Below are 21,101 nucleotides of genomic sequence, written 5' to 3' on the forward strand. Positions count from 1 at the left end.
AATGGGTTTGTTTAAACTGTCTAGTTTGATATAATGTGTACATAATATAATTTGGGTTTTGGTTCTTTCACTGTGAGAAGTATGAAAATGATTGTCTCTTACCATAGCACCATGAGCAAACCAGTATGACAATGGCATGATGTGGTTAATGTGTCTAATGCAATGTATCCATTATGTGTTTGACATGCACCCAAAAAAAAAAAAAACAGGAGCTGACTATCTTTTTGTTGAGGCAACAACATGTAAAGACTTCTAATGCTGTAGCAATGCACAAATGGTCCACAGTCCTTATGATTAAATATAGTCTACCCAACTAACTTAATACTATAACATTGTTTTTGGGTGCAACAGCCTCTGACCCCTTTTCCCCCTCCTGAACTACTGGGCATTGACCTGTTTCGTAAATGTGTTTTACCCATAGATTCGATTCAGGATTCAGTCCAATTTGTCCTTGTCTGTACCCTACGCCGTGAATCAATCGATCACTTTCTCTCCCAGTGGCACTAGTTAGACCAGTTGTCACATTGTGCATGGCACTGCATCTGACTGCAGAGTGTGTTGCGCTCGTGGCTGCGTTCAACAGGAGTCAAAAGACAACCGCGCGCGCATTTTATAACTTAAAGGCTATTTAATTCATGATAAAGAAGACTACAGAATCCTTTACTCGGTTCATTTTGCATCGATTCTCACCATTTATAAGTGACATGTTTCCGTTTTCCGCTTGAGCGAAACACTCTCGCGCGCGTTTGGAACAGAGAGCATCGCGCGCGGTCTCCAGTCCTCTTGAGATATTTTATATCAGAAGATTTTTTGACATTTTTTGCCATGGCACAGCCACAGAACGGATCTAACCTAACGGGGAACTTTACAAATCAGTTTGTGCAGCCGCCGTGGCGCGTCGCGCTCTGGTCTGTTGCGTACAGCTCCATCCTGGCGATCGCGGTGTTCGGGAATCTGATCGTCATGTGGATCATTCTGGCTCACAAGCGGATGAGAACCGTCACCAATTACTTTCTGCTCAACCTAGCGTTTTCAGATGCATCGATGGCCGCCTTCAACACTTTGATTAATTTTGTTTATGCCACGCACGGTGACTGGTATTTTGGAGAAGCCTACTGTAAATTTCACAACTTTTTCCCCGTCACCTCTGTGTTTGCCAGCATTTACTCCATGAGCGCAATAGCAGTCGACAGGTAAAGTACACGTGAAGATAACGTTAAATTACTGAGAATTACTCGACGGATGTCGTGTTTAATGCATGCTTTAATTAATTCAGTGTTGAAAGTGCAGGATCAGATTCTCGAAACCCTGCAATAGTACAATCGCAATGGGCCTGAACTTTTTTGTTGGTGTTTTAAAAAATTCAATATTTTTTATATTTATAAAAATTAATTAAACAAACAAATAAATAAATAAATGAAAAACGTTAAAGTTAAAAAAGGCTCAAAATTGTTGTGTAGCATAGAATAAAAATATATTTACATTGTGTGCGTTTTTTTTGTTTTGTTTTGTTTTTATAGTCGAATTGAAGATCCTCTGCTTTTTTTGTTGTTGTTTTGTTGTTGACGACAAAATGGCTTCTATGTTGATTAATTCATACTGCCTGCGTCCCAATATGCATACTATCCATCCTAAATTCTATATGATATAAGTAATTTTCAATACTATTTAGGTCAGATGGGTGACGTATGCATACTGGAACGCAGGCATTGACTTTGATTTGGCAGACAACAGTTCTTTAGATATTAAGAATATTTAAAACTAATTTGCTTTACTGTTTTATAAATAAATAAATAAAAATAAATAAATAAACTTATTTTTAGTGAAATAATGATAATAATTATAATGTATAATAAACACATAAAATAAATAATAATACAATTTATAATTTAGAAAAATTGATAACATGTCATAGAATAGATTCTGTGTTTTTATATTTATCGCCACATTTATTTATCGGCATGCATTTTTAAAAAATATTTCCAATATCACAATGACATGATTCCCTTACAAAGCCAGTTGTTATGCTTTCCCCTTCTTTCTCCCTTTTGTTTGTTCAAAAGAGTTCTATGTGTACTTAAAATCTGTCCTTTGATATGGATTTGTATATATTTTACTGACTCAGTTAAGGTTGATTTAAACCATTATTCATGTGTCTCTTGTATGCTGATATTAGTTTGTTTGTTGTGCTCCATGTGTCTGTCATTTTTCTTAATGGGAAAAGTGCCTCAGGCAGTCCTTCCTACTCATTGCAGAGTGCTTGAGGTTGAAATTAATGGCTGCACAATGATTGTGGATCGGTGAGCTCTGTTAAGTTATTTACAGCACCTTCAGGGGGCGTCTTTGCAGGTGCAGATGCACATTCAGTCTGTTCATGGAATTCACACAGTGCAATTGAAAGCATAAATATCACAACAAGTATAATTTAATGTATAATTCTTAGCCTGAATCAAAAAGATCAAAATCGAATTGAATAAATTTTGATGATACATCAGTGGTATTCTTTCAAAAGTAAGGTTGGCGAGCAGTTAAGAATTTGTCACAATAAAGAATAACTCAGATCATTAATGATTATTACTTTTGAAAATGTTAAAAATCATGAACAGCAACCTAATAAAAGTTCAATTTTACTTATAGAGTAGTTGCTCATGGGGCTGCCATGTGGAGATCACATGATGTCTAAGTAATACTGTGTAATGAGTGCTTCCTAGAGACATAAAATTATGCTTATCAAGTTGCTTCAAACAATTAGCCTCCACATTCCCAGTATTACACTGTCATGCTTCTCTTCATACACTGATCATTCTTCAAGGTTTGAAGGTTTTTAACTGTGCTTCATAAAATTAATTTGGCCTGCAATGAACATATTTAGTAGTGAAATTAATCCAGACCAATTCAATAGTAAATTAATTGTCTCTCTCTGAACAGGAGACAGTCAACACAGATAGACAAATAGTTTGCATTTAGTGCTTCCAGAGAGCTAGTGCTTCAATATCTAGCACTCATTTATCTTGATTCTTTTTTCACCTCTAATCAGATGCAGTTTTTTTAAATTGAGATTTAAAAAGAAGAATCCAAACTAATAATGAGTGCAACTGATAGAAGATCTGTAGGATAGAAGCCACAAGGTACTGAATGCTGAATATTTCAGAGAGTCTCAGTGCTGTCTGAGTCAAGTTATTTTGCCTCAAGCACTGCATTGGAACTTTTGAGTTACAAGTTTACAAGTTACAAGTTTTTTTTTTTTTCCCACTCAAGTCTTTAGGATGCATAATATCTTTGCACTCTCAGGAGAATGTGCAAAATTGTCACTGGGGTGGAACCCTTTCAAAAGGTACTAATATGAGCCACTCTTAATTTCTAATTTGTACTTTTAAAGTATTAAAAGTACTTTACAGTAGAGTATTTTTTTAAATAAAACGTTGAGGTATGATGGTACAGACCCCGTCTACATCACCAAGACTCACCCCAATCGACCTGATGGGGGCGCTACAGCAATCAAAAGTACGAAATGACTCCTAACTCCTAAAGCGCTTGTCAGACACTCATGGGAGATCATAGTAATCCTTGGGTCAAAACTAACGAAATGCACACGACAGATTCAATCGCTACATGACAGATTTTAGGCTGTTTTTGATTTTTTTTAAAACCTAGTCCTAGGTGTTTCACTCAACCTCAACAAAACCACTGCGAGGCAATTCCCTGGACTCTCTAGGTCAATAATTATCAAAAAAAGAGTTGAACTTTACACTTTGGGTAGCTATAACAGGGTCATTTAAAAATGGGCGTGGCCAAATATACTCAGAAACCTAAATCCTGCATGAAAACTTTAAGAATCTAGGTGAGCACATGCTACATATAATTTCCAACAAGCAGGCAAAGTATGGAGATCGAACTATAGGTGGCACAATAACTAGACATAAATGTAAAAAACATAATGTTTCTATGAAAAATTACCTGAAATTTCCAAAATGCTTTTTTGATCATTAATTTAGGAGTTTTTAGGCTTTCTAAATAATACGTAATGCCCACTTTTGGTCAGTTTAATGTGTTTTTGATGAATATTATTATTTTATTAACTTTTTTTGTAAATAATTTTTGTATCTTCTTTTTTAGGAAGATCCTCTCACCCCTTTAAGATGTCATGCGGAGCATTTTGTATCATGCTTTTCCTCTCAGCACCCACCTTTTCCTTATTTGTCCTCTGATTAGTCATCTCAGACTTTAATCTCACAAAATAATGTGAAAATAATGCATATTAAATGGGACTTTTCAGTAACATTCCCAGATATGGACGATTAGTTTGGCACAGTTTGCAAATGTCAGCATATTTGGGTACATGCTTAGTTAAATTATTTTTGATGCTATCTATGGCCCTTGAATTATGAGCGTTATACCACAGGTTGACTTGGAATATGGTCATAAAAATGGAATATGGTCTTAAAAAGCTACATTATGACTGATTATTTCCCTAAAACCTTCACTAATAATATTAAGTGGACCTTGGCATATAAAAACAAAAACAAAATGTGTGAAATAACCCATTTAATATAGGGGAAACTCTTGTTTTTAAAACCAGTATACATTAGCAACCAAGGCATAGTTTCTGCAGAAAGAAACCAGATTTAGTCTGAGTGTTCTTCACAGTTATTTCCTGTGCACAAAATGTCACATAGTGCTTGTGGCTCCAGGCTTCATATTTCACAACCCACATTTGCTGTTACTGTTGTTTTGCTGGTAGGCAGTCACTACTCTTATATAGAGAGCAATTGTGACGTCTGAAGGAATTTGCAGTGGGTCAATTTGCTTGCACTGCTGCATTTGGAGGAAAGTGTGAGATTTGTGCTGACACCACTTGCCCAGACAGTGTTTTCAGTACGGTAAATGTTTAATTTTACTGTCAGAGAGATGACATTGCTAACAAAACCTCATTCTGTTGATTTATGAAACTTTAATGAAACTGTTATGTGCAACCTTTTTAAAGAATAGTGGAGGCCATTAGGTTCAATGTCAGTTCAAACATTTTGTCATCAGTGGCATTACACTTTAATGCAGTGTTATTTAGCTGACTGATTTTACAGGAATAGAGTACAAAATAGGGCTTGAAATTCTAAAATAGCTGAAGTGGTCTGCTGTATGTATTGCTTAAATTGAGATGCTGCTCAGCTGTGGCTTGCAAAAAAGTTTGTTGTTTATTGATAACTTTGAAAATTCAAGGAAAAAATTCGCATTTTGGCAACCGTTTCATAGATAAAATTATAAAATCAAAAATTTCAAGCATCAAATAATGGCAAATTTATTTATTTATTTATTCATTATTTTTATAAAAAAAAAATTAAACACGATCAGTTTCTTTAATGGAATGAAAAATTGTACTTTATCCATAAAATGTGTTGGCTTGTATGAATGTGGCAATTTAACACATCACAGCAAGACACAATGAGTTGTTTTTAATTGCAGTATATTAATTAATCTACATTTGTGAATGTTTACTAAACACATGCTGAGATTTATATTCATGACTATTATAACTAATACACAGTGTACCCTTCCGTCGTCTTTCCTGTTATTCATCCAAGATGCCTACATAAGTGCTTTGACATCCATGCCATCCAGATCCCGAAATAACCTTCTCTGCTCAAGAGTATAATTGGTTTTCTAATAAGCCATTCTCTGCTTACAAGAGTGAGTCGTTAACAAAGCAAATGGCTTATCATCACTCTTGAATGATTTTGAATATGTTAACCACAGAGGCTTAGCCTCACAATATGGTCCAGAGTTCAGAGGTAATCAATGGCATATGATTGATCAGTATTTCCATATAGTTGAAATGAAGAACTGGAGTGAAAGTTCAGTTTCTTCTAATTATTGTTCAGTTCTGAAATATTGTATTCGCTTGGCAGGTTGAGTTCTTGCATAGCAATCGAGAGAAAGATTTAGCTCACACCTACAGTACAGCAGCAACAGATATAAATGGTCTCTTTGATGTGACCCATTATCAATCAGATATTAGATTATTACACAACCTGCAAATTGAAAATTGCCCAACTGTGGCGTGTCTTTGATGTTTTATCATACTGACGTTATTTGAAGCCATCAGACTATATCTGAGGTGTGAGATTGAACAGTCATCTGTTTCTGTTGCACAGGTACATGGCTATCATCCATCCCCTGAAACCACGACTCTCAGCCACGGCTACTAAGGTGATCATTGTGTGTATTTGGATACTGGCTGTGGTCTTGGCCTTTCCTCTGTGTTTCTTTTCAACCATCAAAAAATTACCCAAGCGGACCCTCTGCTACGTTGCCTGGCCGAGACCTTCAGAGGACCCTTTCATGTGAGCGCTCTTTTAATATGCATGCACAATTTTCTTCCTTTCCTCACAGTTTATTTATAAAGTACTTTGAGGTACAATCTTAAAAATGATAGGTGTTTTATTATTATTAGTAGTATAATTATTAATAATAATAATATAATTGTTGTTGTTGTGGTCTTATTAACAACAACAACAACAGTAATCCTAATACTAATAATTACAAAAATAGTTGTTAATATCACTACTACTACTCCTACTAATTATAATAATAGTAATAATAATTATTAACATCTTATTATTATTATTATTATTAACAGCTATTTTTATAATTATTAGTATTATTGATTTTATTATTAATTTGTATTACTGTTGTTGTTAATATTAAAAATAAAATAGAGAACGATTGTTATTAACAACCACAATACTACTATTAGTAGTAGTTGTTGTTAATAATAATAATAATAATAATAATAATATTTATGCTTGTTTTTATTAATTATAAACATTATTTACTAGACACTTTTATTCATAATAGTTATAATTAATATTAACAACTTTAACAATATTAAATCTTTTTTTTTCTCGACATAGCCAGTATAAGGAAATAGTGTCAGTGTCAACAGAGTTTCAGCTTTCCCAAGTGTTTTGATTGCACACAAGTCTGGTTTGAGAATGCATTATTCTTTAAGTTATTGTGAGGTTGGGTGCAAGACTGAAAATGTGAATAAATCTGAAATCACACTGTAGGATTTGTGCCACCATTTTGATATTTTGGGAGACAATGAGCTTTTCCCAAGATCTCTTGGAGTTAAATATAGTCTTATAAGAAGTACCCCCCCCCCCCACACACACACACACACAAAAAGTTCACACAGTGTGTAAGTGATTTTATTTATTTGCCCTATTTGTCTAAGAATTGTGTCTTAATTTGCAACACAGACACTAAATTTCTCTCACTCTGGTTACAGGTATCATATTATAGTGGCTTTGCTGGTGTATGTTCTGCCTTTGGTGGTCATGGGAATTACCTACACTATTGTTGGGTTGATGCTTTGGGGAGGAGAGATTCCTGGAGACTCATCAGACAACTATCAGGGCCAGCTGCGAGCCAAAAGGAAGGTGAGCAGTTCACGTTCTTGTTCACGATCAGCGGTTCTCAATTCCAGTCCTCACGACCCCCTGCTCTCCATATTTTGTAAGTCTCTCTTATTTAAAACACCAGATTCCAATAACCTTATTGTTAGAGGAGAGCTCAATGCATGAACTGTGTTCTGATTGACATGGTATCTACGCAGTGTTCATTGCTTCCTACTCCATGAGCATGGGAAATCCATTGAAGTTTACTTCACTTCAGAACATTCATTCAGGGATTTGCGCTATGCCACAGCCTGCAACGTCTTCACACACAGATGAAACTTATTAGAAAAGAGTGAAGTGTGAAATAATATACCTCTGTGAATAAATACAATTTAAATTCACATCTCGCACACTTTAATGGCCTTTGAATAGAACATACACACTCCCTTCGATATGGAATCATGACAGAATATCCTGTGAAGTTCACTTCACAGGGCACTTATGGTCGAATAGAACAAACGCCTGAACTGATAAGAGATCTATACAAAATGTGCAGAGCAGGGGGGTCATGAGGACTGAAATTAAGAACCACTGTCTTAGATTGACTTAGAGATATAACACATCGTCTCAGCAGAGCCTTTGAGCTGGAGCAGAAGTAAAGAAGTGCAGAAAAGTTAAAGAGAATTGAGAGATGTTGTAAAATTATTAACCTGTTAGACCAGGTGAAATTTAAGTGGTCATCAAAAACTAATACCAGGTTGATGTAGAACACATATGTAAAGTAATGTTATTGTTTGACTGATAGAATGACCACAACACACACAAACATCAGAGTAAACACACCACACACTCACATTTAATGGTTCATTACATGTGGGATCAATAATATATTAGAGAAGGAAGTTCTCTAAAGAAAATGGAAAGGGCTGGATAGTCTGACAGGTCATTTAGATCAGTTGTAGGAAGAATAGATAAAGAGATGCAGACAGTGATAAACCCAGACAGAGATATCATTTAGTTGGTTTAGATTTTTTGTACACATACTGCTAGCCGTGGTGAAGGAAATATGGACTGGATGTTTGTCAAACTAATTAAATGTTAAAATTTGCTCCTGCTATGGAGATTATAGAAGCAACTGTGAGCCAACGGGCTGAATATGGGCTGTGAATCATTGTTATGCTGACCTCCTGCCGATTTTGATCAAATCGCAAAACTCATGCAGTGAGTTCAATGTTTAACATTTTAATATATTTATATTTATGTATATTTATATATATATGTATATTTATGTATATATGTATAGTTATAGTTACTCACTACTTGTTCCAAAAAAGTAACTGAGTTAGTAACGTCTCGGTTACGTATGGTAACCCTCGTTCCCTGAAGGAGGGAACGGAGACGCCACGTCGGTGACCGACGAATATGGGATATCGCTTCGATAGACCAATCTACTTTGAGTGTAAACTAAACGAGCCAATGCACATTGGCATGCAATTATTGCATCCAGCTGCCGCTGATCACTGCGTGAGTATAAGAGAGCAGCAGGTGCAATGCATACCAGTTTTTCGCTGAGGAGCCGAGCCGGGGACCCGGCAGCTCAGCGGCGGTACAGCAACCATGGCGACGGGACGTGGCGTCTCCATTCCCTCCTTCAGGGAACGAGGGTTACCATACGTAACCGAGACGTTCCCTTTCAGTCGGTCACTCTCGACGCCACGTCGGTGACCGACGAATATGGGATCCCTATCAAAGCGCCATGGGTGCTGCCCCTTCCAGTGCCCTGTGCGAGCCGCCTGCGCCCCTATTAGGTGTAGGCCGGAGCTCTGAACAAGTAGCTCCACTCCCCGTTGTCAAAGCACTACCTCACTGGGTGAGATTGGATAACACTGGGAAAAAACGTACCCGGCCCGCTTGGAGCCGGGACGCTGTGGAAGCCCCATCCTTCCTGAAGGAGGTCTCGGAGGCAAATACACATATAGCATCCGTTTAGGAGTATACGGAGAAATTTGAGGTGATTAGAACCCTCTTGGGAAGGCAGAAGTCTGCCGGGGAAACACGGGCTCTAAGGCTATACCTTGGACTATACACATATGAGTACCGCTTAGGTCTCAATATGGAACCCACCCTTCCATGGTTCTCACAGATTCATCATGAAGGTCTGGCGCCGGACGTTCCGCTGCGTCCAGCTGCTTAGGTTGATGGAGGATCTCAACAGAGTCTACAATACGGACACTCTGGAGCGGTTTAAGCAAGCCGACACTAACCGGGGCCTCTCAGTGCCACTACCCGTTTGAGGTGAGAACACAGGAGGATACCGGCTCTACACGAAGGCTATAGAACCTAGCGAACGTGTTAGGGGTCGCCCAGCCCGCAGCTCTACAAATATCTGACAGCGAGGCGCCACGAGCCAGCGCCCAGGAGGATGCAACACTTCTAGTTGAGTGGGCTCGCAACCTGAACGGGCAGGGCACACCCTGAGCCTGATAAGCCAGGGTTATGGCATCCACAATCCAGTGGGCCATCCTCTGCTTAGAGACGGCACTCCCCTTCTGCCGCCCTCCGTAACAGACAAAGAGCTGGTCTGAGGTCCTGAAGCTTTGTGTCCGGTCTACATAGCACCTTAATGCTCGGACGGGACAAAGCAAAGCCAGGGCTGGGTCTGCCTCCTCCAGGGGCAGCGCTTGCAGGTTCACCACTTGGTCTTTGAAGGGTGTAGTGGGAACCTTGGGCACGTAGCCCGGCCGGGGCCTCAGGATTACCTGGGAGTCAGCCGGCCCGAACTGTAGGCATGAATCGTCGACCGAAAATGCATGCAGGTCCCCTACCCTCTTGATGGAGGCCAGTGCAAGCAGGAGCAGAGTTTTCAATGAAAGAAACTTTAGCTCAACTGAATGCAAAGGCTCGAATGGGCCCTGCTGTAGTGATTTAAGCACTAGAGACAGGTCCCAAGAGGGTATACAGGGGGGGCGGGAAGGATTTAACCTCCTGGCCCCTCTAAGGAACCTGACGATGAGGTCATGCTTACCCAGAGACTTCCCATTCACGGGGTCATGGTACGCAGCAATAGCGGCAACCTGGACTTTGAGGGTGGAGGGAGACAGCCTTCGCTCCAACCCTTGCTGCAGAAAGGATAGCACGACCGCAATCGGGCATCTTCGGGGGTCTTCTCGGCGAGAAGAACACCACTCAACGAACAGGTTCCACTTCAAGGCGTAAGCGTGTCTCGTAGACGGTGCTCTCGCCGAAGTGATGGTGTTCACTACCTCTTGGGGTAGGTCACCTAGAACCTCCGCGTCCCGTCCAGGGACCAGACATGGAGTTTCCAAAGGTCTGGACACACTCGCAGTTCACCGTAGACACAGTTCAAGGTAAGCAGAACGACACTGTCGCTCGGCTTCGAAGCGAAAAGCTGGTATGCATTGCACCTGCTGCTCTCTTATACTCACGCAGTGATCAGCGGCAGCTGGATGCAATAATTGCATGCCAATGTGCATTGGCTCGTTTAGTTTACACTCAAAGTAGATTGGTCTATCGAAGCGATATCCCATATTCGTCGGTCACCGACGTGGCGTCGAGAGTGACCGACTGAAAGGGAACTGAATTACTCTATAATAAAAGTAACTCGTTAGCAGGGAAAGTAACTATTTGCGTTACTGTTTAAAAAAAAAAGTTGCTATATGTCAAAGAATTTGTATTTTTTGAGCAGTTTTAACAAGTCTGTTGAAATGAGTAGAATAGACAGGTGTTCGTACATAACTTTCGATATTTATTGCACGTCAACAGACAGCAAGAGTTTTATCCTGCACTTCAAGTATTATCTTTGTAAGAAAAGTGTTTTTTGGCCACTAGCTTTGTGTGTCGTAGTGAGATGCTTCATTAAATTAGAGTTGCTTACAACGGATGTCGACAAAGTCTTCGCTCCTGGACATAATATACACATTACATGCACGTTCTTGCCTTTGACCACAATGAATTTAAAGTAGTGCTTATATCTCCACCTTGAAAATGCCAACTTTTCATCGGATTGCTCCTGACTCGCCATTTCTCCTGCTGCTGCGAATCTCTGTGTAGCTGTTGCGTGTGTGTGTGTGTTTGGCGCCGCTGGCGCGTGTGCCGGCATTTGTGTAAAAACACTGGCTCCGATTGGCTACCATGAAACACATGACTCTTCCTTAGCCAATCATAATCGCTTATCTCGTTATTAACCCACCTCCTCACTCGCTGTGTGAGCCAGTGGTGCGTTCGGATTATATAGTTTATTCAATCAATGCATAGTAACGCACCGCATTTAACGTCCAATAATTTTAACGGCGTTATAACGACGGGAAAAGTAATTAATTAGATTACCCCGTTACTGAAAAAATAACGTTGTTACCTAACGCTGTTCTTTTAAACGGCGTTATTCCAAACACTGATCATCGGGAAGAAGGAGGTGGGAACCGGCGGACAATCAAATAAGGTTTTAATAATCAAAATAAAGACAAAACAGCGCGTCAGCCCCTCACGGACGACTGACGCGCACAAATCAAAATCAAAACACAAACTAAAAATCCAGGCCTGGTCCTCTCTCGTCCGTCACTGTCGTCGCTCCGGTTTTATATCCCTCCATCACCTCCGTGTGACTCGAGACCGGTAGGTCGAGCAGGTGTCGCTCATTTCCAATCACTCCACCGGCCTCGCTCCTGTTCCCACGTCTCTCGGCTCCGCCCCACTTGTCACAAAGGCAAAATGTTCTTAAGGGAAATAATTTTCAAGAGAAAAGTATATTTTTTAATTTTTTTTGACCATTTATGTTTAATGATCTAAGTTTTTTTATGTTAACTTTTTAGATTTCAAATTAAATGTTCAGATCTCTATTACTCATTTCAATTGGAAAATCTTGTGCTTGAAGGAATTAGATTAAATTCCCTTTGATAGGGCATGAGGCATTTATTGACGTTCTTAACACTGAATGCAATAGATTTTCCTTGATAACCTTGACACAGTAATGGTCAGCTTGGGGCATTTGCACAGAAAAACACTTAACAAATTAGTATGGTTGATCTATAGCACTCTCTGACTTAGCTAATGTTAAACCAATCAAGAAAAAGTAATCAAAAGCTCCCAATCAGGAAGGGGAAAAATGGGGACGGACTAAAAAAACTCAAAAGTTTAGGTCTGCTTCAAATTTCCTGTTCTTTCACAGTGTGTACTGAATTCAGTCAAAAATAAATAGATTGCTTTATGGTTTCTTGTAGGCTAGTAACTAATTAATGTGAACTGATGTAAGAAGTGTCTCTGAGCGACTTTGGTTCATACATTTGCTGTTGCTTTAACGAGCACAGCTCTATTTTTTTTTCTCTCTCCGATTTGCAACAGAATCAACAATCAGATTTGGAGTGTGTGATCCCTTCTGTCTCAAGGTTGTGATTCTTTTATAAATACATTAGTGCCACCTTGATGTAGTCTTTTGTGTATCATGGATGAGAATCCTGCGGGCACTTCTAAGTGCAGCCAGTGGAGAAATCAGTTAATTAAAGCCAGATGGTCCATTAAGTGGAACGATGTGACATACTCAATTGTTGAGCTATTTAAGATGTTTTTAAATGAAGTTTTCCACAGTGTACACAACATTGCAGCTCAAATGAAGTTTTCCACAGTGTACACAACATTGCAGCTCAACAGAGAACCTGCATTCAAGCAAAATATTGTCTTGCAAGCCATTGTAAGGGCTTTGACGAGGTTGTTCACTGGTTCAGCTGTTCACTGTTTCAAAAGGGGTTTTATATATTCTACATTCCAATCAATAGCATTCAGAGCTCAGCCTGGCGGGTTATATGTTTCATTAATGGCTGCAGCGATTGTGCTGGCTCTCTATTTCGATCAGCGCTACATCTTGCTTGCTCTCTATGACTGCTAGCTCGTCATGTACCTTTCCTTCCATTAGTGGCTGGCATGCTGAATATGTGTATTTGGAGCCGGTTAGCTCTTGCGTGTTCAATATGCCCCCACTTTATATGATGTGTAAAGGTGATTATGGGAACCCAGAAGCATGAACATCTTTTTCAGCCTTTAGAAGACTCTCAATTAAGCCTGGGGCCATTTTTATTTTCATTGTCAGTTGAAATGTAACTCTTTGAGAAGATTTGAGAAGCTGATGGGTGACCAATATGCACCTATTTGAGAGCTTTGTGCAGCCATTGACAAACCAGAAAAAGCAAGCTATTGTTTTTAACATGAATGAATGAATGGTGCACATAATGAGCAACATTGGAGTGGAGATGTTAAAAGAACATCTGTTTTATGTTATGTACTTTCAGATTAAAGCCTGCACCGTTCTTTGTAATCTAATTGTGGAAAACCTTCCCGGTAATGTCTCTAATCATGGACTTCAGATAATCTTGCTAACGTTCTATTCTATTTTATGATAAAGCAACACCTGTTTTTTCTCTCCATTATGGAATGTTTGCAGAATACTGTCAAACATTAAAATTTTATGTTTTATACATTTAATCAGTTAATCAACATTATTTTATATTGTAAAGGAGAATAAGACTTTTATTTAACAAGGTTTCAGAAATAATCACAGAGACTAAAGAAAGTAGGACAATACTTTGCGTCTTTGGTTCAAAGTAACAAAGTGGTTGAAAAATCAATTGCAGTATAAGGTATATATTATAATATGACTAAATTACTTGTCAAAGTTGGCCTAAACAGTACTTTAGTATTTTATTTTCTGTCATGCATATTTAATTTATATGCAGACTGTAGAGTTTTTTATTATTTTAATTTATTTGATTTTACTTTTTTATATTTCAATTTATTTTGTTTTGTAAAAGTAATTTTAAGATTCTTAACCTTAACATAATCTGGAGCAGGACACATTGTTACTAAACAAACTTTGTCATCAAAATTTCACATTTGATCATATTAGCTGAAAGCTTTAAGCAGTAGGATTTAGGCATGATGGGCCGAATTCTTCACAAACAGTGCGTTTGCCTTCAGGATTACTGAGGCAGTGCTTCCTTTGGATTGCAAGATTCAGTTATTAACAGTAATCTAAGCCTGAGGAAAGTGATCCTGTGAGTTTTGCTCTGATGATTATGGATTAGGAGGCTCTGTTGATGAGCCAGACTCTGATCATGTCACAATGGCTGCCCGCACTCTGTTCCCAAGGCACGTTTTTCTCTGGTTCTTTGGAAGGTGTTGTTTGTGTGTGGTTGTGTATTTCAAGGGTGGGTCATGTCTTATTTTACAATTCCGGTTCAATGAAAATGATAGAATGAAACATTCAGCTATTGATCTTCTACCTTGAGAAATAAATTTTTTATATCAACATTTTTATATTTCATCTTCTAGTTCACAATTTGACCATGTTCCCCTTTTATATTGGGGTGGGAGAAAAAAATCGTTCCCTTTCATGGGAACTTCGAACTGCATCCTCTAGAGGGCACTATGGGGAATACCTCGTCGTGAGCCATGTCTGAAGCATACATTGAAAAAACAAACTTGTTGGCCGGCTTCAGCCTCTGATGTCACTAACGGCGCGACTATAAACAGGCACCGGGAGAACACCGTCATTCACTTCTTCGTCTACACTGACTGTTCTGTTTGAAGCGTGCATCTGAAAGAACCGTTAAGAGTGATCTTTCTCTGTATATCATGGCAACTACTAGCAAGCATTTAGACAATGTGTGCATCCGTGTTGACACCCGATGACACACGCAATCTTTGCGTCATTTGTTTGGGTGAAGAGCATGCATGCGATGTCTTTGATAATAAAAACAAAAAAACAAAAAAAACACAGCCCTCCAGCTCAGATAAGCCTCCATTTCTGCATGATCTCCATACAGATATCAAAAAGAAATGAAAGAGGCTGTTTTGTTCTCACATCCATCGGTTTCGGCATAAGAGTAAATCTGCCGGATTTAAGGATGCCCCCTGTAAAAAGAAGATGTAAAAAAATATGTATATCTTTCTGCGGGGAGACATCCTCTCTTAAGCTCCCTCCTTGCCATCTAAGCCCCTTTAGAAATTCATCTTGCTTAAATGGCAAGGCATACACAGCAGCAGGTCGGGCTGTGGCTTTATTACACATAATGGTGGTGCTTCAAGCATATCAAACTGATCTGCTAAGAGACCTAGATAGAGGCAAGGGTCTTTCTCCTGATCAGGAAGCCGAGCTGTTCTGCACCACGGATCTCTCTCCATGCTACCAAGCAGGCCGCCACCACCATGGGTGGGACTATGGCGGCCATGGTGGCAGCGGAGAGACGTCTGTGGATGAACCTGGCAGACATCGGGAAGAAAGAAAAGACTTTCTTCTCAATACTCATGTTTTGACTTCTGAACATTTCGGTATTTCCATTGAGACGGTGATCGAGAAGTCCAGGGAGACAAAGGCGCGCTCTGCTGCTTTCAGATCCTTCGTTCCACGAAGGTCCAGGTCTGAGCCCGAACAACATAGGGGTCCTGGCCTGTCTCAATTTGAGGATCAAATGCGGGCACAGAAGGCTAGTGTCACGACTCGTGCTCCGCCCCCACCTGCGGGCAGGGGTAAGAGGAATTTGAGTTTCCTTTGTGTTTCCTTTGCAGTGCTCAATTACAGTGTTTACTAAACACTCGCATACACCAGCCATCCAGCTTCATGTTTCGGTATTAGGCAGCTGAGATCACAGGTTTCTGCTGGAGCCTTCTTGATCATCAGGCCTGGCACAGCACTACAGGGTATTTCATCGATGTCTGGCCAGGTCACCCTGAGGGGTCTCCTGGCCGCTTAGTGGTGCATCCACATATGGCACATGTGTGCCCTAGAAATGCGGTGGGCTTCATTGAACATAATTTGCGCTGTGAGACACTTGCACATTGCTTGACAGTCTGTGCTTTCACCCGCCATGTTTTACTTAAGATATGCTTTCATTTATGCCGTTTGGAATGCAGCACTATTAGATGCACAAAGCTTGCGCACTGACAGACTTTCACGTGTGCTTTGTGTTTGTTGTCCTGAAGCGCAATTTCTGCTGTGGTTAAATGGACTTTGCATTTTCACACTTTCTATGATCTCATCAGTGATAATCAAATGGCAATAATGCTGAGGAAAAAAAGAAAAATCCTCAACTATTGTCTGTACACTTTCGGACACTTGAACACTTATTTTAAAAAAGTAATTATTTAATTTTTTTTTTTAAATAAATAAAGTTAATTTTTTTGAACCAAATGAATTTGATATAAAATTTATATGAAAATGTAGCAACATGCAGTACCCTAATATTGAAAACTGAGAATGTGACGCAACGTGATATTGAGTTCATAAAGATAATCATAGTTGAACTGAATTGTGAAACCAGTGAAGATTCACATTCCTGTTTTTAATGTGGCAGTACTGACATACAGAGATTCCAATTATAAACAAAAAGCATATAATTTCAGTTTTGTTTAAGATGTAAAGTTGTAAATATGTATTTGCACAGCAGAATGTGTTTACTAAACACAACTAAATGTTGTATGACAACATTGTGATGCATCATTAATCGTAATCGTAATCGAATCGAATCGTGAGATACCCATAGATTCCCACCCCTATTATATATATACACTCACCGGCCACTTTATTTGGTACACCTGTTTAATAGCTTAGTAACACAACCGTTTGCTGAAGAAATAAATAAATAAAAATCCATCTAATAATGTCTAATAATGTACCACCCAAATATTTAGGGTAATACCTTCTATTTTCTGCTGTCAGTGCAGGCCTTTTATTTTTTACCTTATGCTACTGACCATTACGGATTTGTGTAGCCTGCATTAAAAATTCTTGAACATAAAACAACAGGATAAAAATATATTCTGATGAATAGACATAAACATTTCATGACTCTAGACATTTCTTTGTGAAGGCAGTGTATAATATGTTCTTTAGCCATATAAATACAGTTGTAATGTACATACAGTAGGTAAAATTTACCCACTGGTGGTTTTAGGTATATAGCGACCTCTGTCAGTTCTAGTGTTAAATATTAAGATACAAGATTGTACAAGAGGCAAATATGCACGTGTGCATTATAGTGTAGTCTTAAATATTAAGATACACAGGAATGTGCAAGAGGTGAATGTGCAAACAGGTTTTGACACTATCAGCATGTCAATGTGAGGTAGCGAATGATGAGGACCTTACTGATTAAATGATTATTAAGTGGAGAAAAGTGGATGTTAAGAGGCTGGTTTTGAGTTTAGGAGCCTGATGGCCTGGGGGAAGAGACTCCTCTCAGTTTTGAAAATTCTCTCAGTTTTGGCCATCAGGCTACAGAAGCGCTTATCGGATGGCAGCAAAGTGAAAAGATGGTTACTTGGGTGGATGGAGTTCTTGAAGATGGCTACTTCCAGCAGCGTAATGCACCATGTCACAAAGCTCAAATCATCTCACACTGGTTTCTTAGACATGGTAATGAGTTCACTTTTCTCAAATGGCCTCCACAGTCACCAGATCTCAATCCAACAGAGCACTTTTGGGATGTGATGGAACGGGAGATTTGCATCATAGATGTGCAGCCTACAAATTCCATGTTTGTTTTGGCCACTTTTATTCCATCTTTTGTTTTATTTGTTTGTCCTGATGTGTGTTTACTATCTGTCACTGTAGATCAAGTGAATTTGTTAAAAGTGAAAGTGTTCAGTTGAAAACCTCTTTAACATTTCTAGAGTGTGCTGCGGATAATTATAATAAAAAATTTTGAGCACAGAGCATCAATCTAGCTCTGCTGGAAGACAATGACTGCTGCTATAGTTTGTTAACTGCAATCACAAAAGCACACAAGTTTTGTCTTATCTCATCCAAAACAGAAAGCTGAGGGCTTGAGCCACAATACTATCATAATCCATTTCCATCCATATTAGCTTTGTGGCTCCACCACTGAATATCAGAACAAACGCTTCTTCTGGACTATAATTGTAACCATTTGCACATAAAGAAAAGCACCAACTCATTAAGTAAGATTTGAAGTTTGATTATATAAATAATATACATATTTTTAACACAACAGTTTTCTATATATATTTGATTAAATATTTATTTATTCATTTTATTTTATTTTTACCTGATACTGAAAGATAATTGGTTGCAAAGGTTACCTTTAAAAATAACTGGTTATTTATATGTGTGGAGGCAAATCAAATTTCTTCTTCCTTTTAGCCTTTTTCCGGAAACAAATTACTGAATGTTATTTGTCATTGAATCATTTGATTATCCATTCTGATTAGATGGTTTACTAATCAGAGGAGAATTTATGCTGTTGCAGTCAATAAAACTCACATGTGTGAAAACTCACATATCTATCTGAGATATGGAGATTACTAGGTAAAGTAATTTAAACAACAGTTTATGACTGTTGTTACTTTGATTTTAAATATAAAAATATTTCACAGTCTGCAGGTCAGTTACAGCAAATGGCACACCACTGGCGAATAGTGCAAAGTGAGACACTCAAGCCAGATGCACAAATATTCTGCACAATCAGCCCCTGACAGATTGTGAACCATTTCCTCCACAGGAGCTGTTTTCAGCTAGGCTTCATTTTCTAAATAACCATTCTAAATAACAAATTGGGTTTGTTTTGTCAATAAGCCAAACAATAAGACAAAAGAGAATAAGACTCAAACTAAATTCATGTTTAATAGTAGTTTAGTGATAGTAAAGATATATATTATAAAAAAAATATATTAGGGGTGTATTTATATATTAGGGGTGTAACGGTACGCAAAAATCACGGTTCGGTTCGTACCTCGGTTTTAAAGTCACGGTTCGGTTCATTTTCGGTACAGTAAGGGAAAGAAATGCAAACATTAAACTGCAGGTTGTTTATTACTATAAACTTTTTTTAACAATTTGTTTACACTTTTAAAAAATCGGAATTAAGAGCAAAGGTCTGTTTAAATGCCGACGGGAGCTGCGTTTGAATTACAATTGTTTTTTTCCTAGTTGTAGTGATGTTCACACTCGCTTGATGCCTTTTGAAAACCTTAGGCCGGTGACACACTGGCATATTGCACCTGTCAAACATAGTCTATTTTGCCGTCAATACTGTTGACGGTGTCCTTTATCAGTAGGCTTTATATTTATGCTCAACATGAAGTATAGATAATGTTGTCGTGAAGACAAGATCCTGGTCTGTTGGCGCCTCGGCGGCCTCCCTCTATGTCACCAACAGTAGCAGCAGCGCGCCAGCGCCGCGTCAGGCACGATTCTGGTGTGTAAAGACAGAGAAAACGCGAAGCAGCCGACACGCAACTGACAAACAGCAGAAACGCCACGCTCACGCCACGCAGCCAGTGTGTCACCGGCCTTAGAATCAGCTGCAGGGCGGGATTTGCGCTGAACGCGGAGACTTCCGCCACTTAATATGTTCGTTTGGAAACACGAAAATGTACCTATGTTCTGCGCACAAAATATTGCATTCAGTCATTCGGTACACACGTGCACCGTACCGAAAGCCCTGTACTGAAACGGTCCAGTACGAATACACGTACCGTTACACCCCTATATATATATATATATATATATATATATATATATATATATATATATATATATTTTTTTTTTTTTTTTTTTTTTTTTCATCTGATGAAAATTCAGAATTGCATCACATGAATAAATAATTTTGCAAAAACATATATTAAAATACAAAACTGTTACTTTAAATTGTAATAATATTCCACAATATTTTTTTTTCTGTATTTTTTATCAAATAAATGCAGGCTTGATGAGCATAAGATACTTCTTTAAAAAACATTATAAATCTTACTGATCCCCCACTGAACGGTGGTATATTTATCTGAAAAACGTCTCTAGGTTACGTATGTAACCCTAGTTCCTCGAGGGAACGAGACGCTGCGTCGAAACGCTTTGGGGAACGCGCCCAGCGTGAGCGACTCTGAATATGACATCAAATCTGTCTTATAGAAGAGCGTGACGTCACAGGCGGGGTGACGTAAGCGACCAGGAAGCTATAAAGGCACGAGCCGCGCAGCTGGCTCCAGCTTCGAGTACCAGCAAGCGCCGGCAGGGGTGCCGGGGGTATGGCTCCGAGACGCAGCATCTCGTTCCCTCGAGGAACTAGGGTTACATACGTAACCTAGAGACGTTCCTCTTCAGGAACTCGAGCTATTCATTTTATTTTTACCTGATACTGAAAGATAATTGGTTGCAAAGGTTACCTTTAAAAATAACTGGTTATTTATATGTGTGAAGGCAAATCAAATTTCTTCTTCCTTTTAGCCTTTTTCCGGAAACAAATTACTGAATGTTATTTGTCATTGAATCATTTGATTATCCATTCTGATTAGATGGTTTACTAATCAGAGGAGAATTTATGCTGTTGCAGTCAATAAAACTCACATGTGCTATCTGAGATATGGAGATTACTAGGTAAAGTAATTAAAACAACAGTTTATGACTGTTGTTACTTTGATTTTAAATATAAAAATATTTCACAGTCTGCAGGTCGGTTACAGCAAATGGCACACCACTGGCGAATAGTGCAAAGTGAGACACTCAAGCCAGATGCACAAATATTCTGCACAATCAGCCCCTGACAGATTGTGAACCATTTCCTCCACAGGAGCTGTTTTCAGCTAGGCTTAATTTTCTAAATAACCATTCTAAATAACAAATTGGGTTTGTTTTGTCAATAAGCCAAACAATAAGACAAAAGAGAATAAGACTCAAACTAAATT

At 38.8% G+C, this 21,101-nt stretch overlaps 1 protein-coding gene across 1 annotated transcript in view; it reads left to right on the forward strand.

Annotated features, from left to right (window-relative positions):
- Window positions 1–604: 604 nt before the first annotated feature.
- LOC132141976 (neuromedin-K receptor-like) overlaps window positions 605–21,101 on the forward strand; it is a 36,122-nt gene continuing 15,625 nt past the window's right edge. The window contains exons 1-3 of the mRNA XM_059551624.1: window positions 605–1,193; window positions 6,150–6,338; window positions 7,286–7,436. Of these exons, the coding sequence (XP_059407607.1) occupies window positions 826–1,193; window positions 6,150–6,338; window positions 7,286–7,436 (708 nt within the window). The 5' untranslated portion in view covers window positions 605–825. The remainder of the gene's footprint in view (window positions 1,194–6,149; window positions 6,339–7,285; window positions 7,437–21,101) is intronic.

Source organism: Carassius carassius, chromosome 6 (assembly GCF_963082965.1).
Source record: "Carassius carassius chromosome 6, fCarCar2.1, whole genome shotgun sequence".
In the NCBI taxonomy this organism is placed as follows: domain Eukaryota; kingdom Metazoa; phylum Chordata; class Actinopteri; order Cypriniformes; family Cyprinidae; genus Carassius; species Carassius carassius.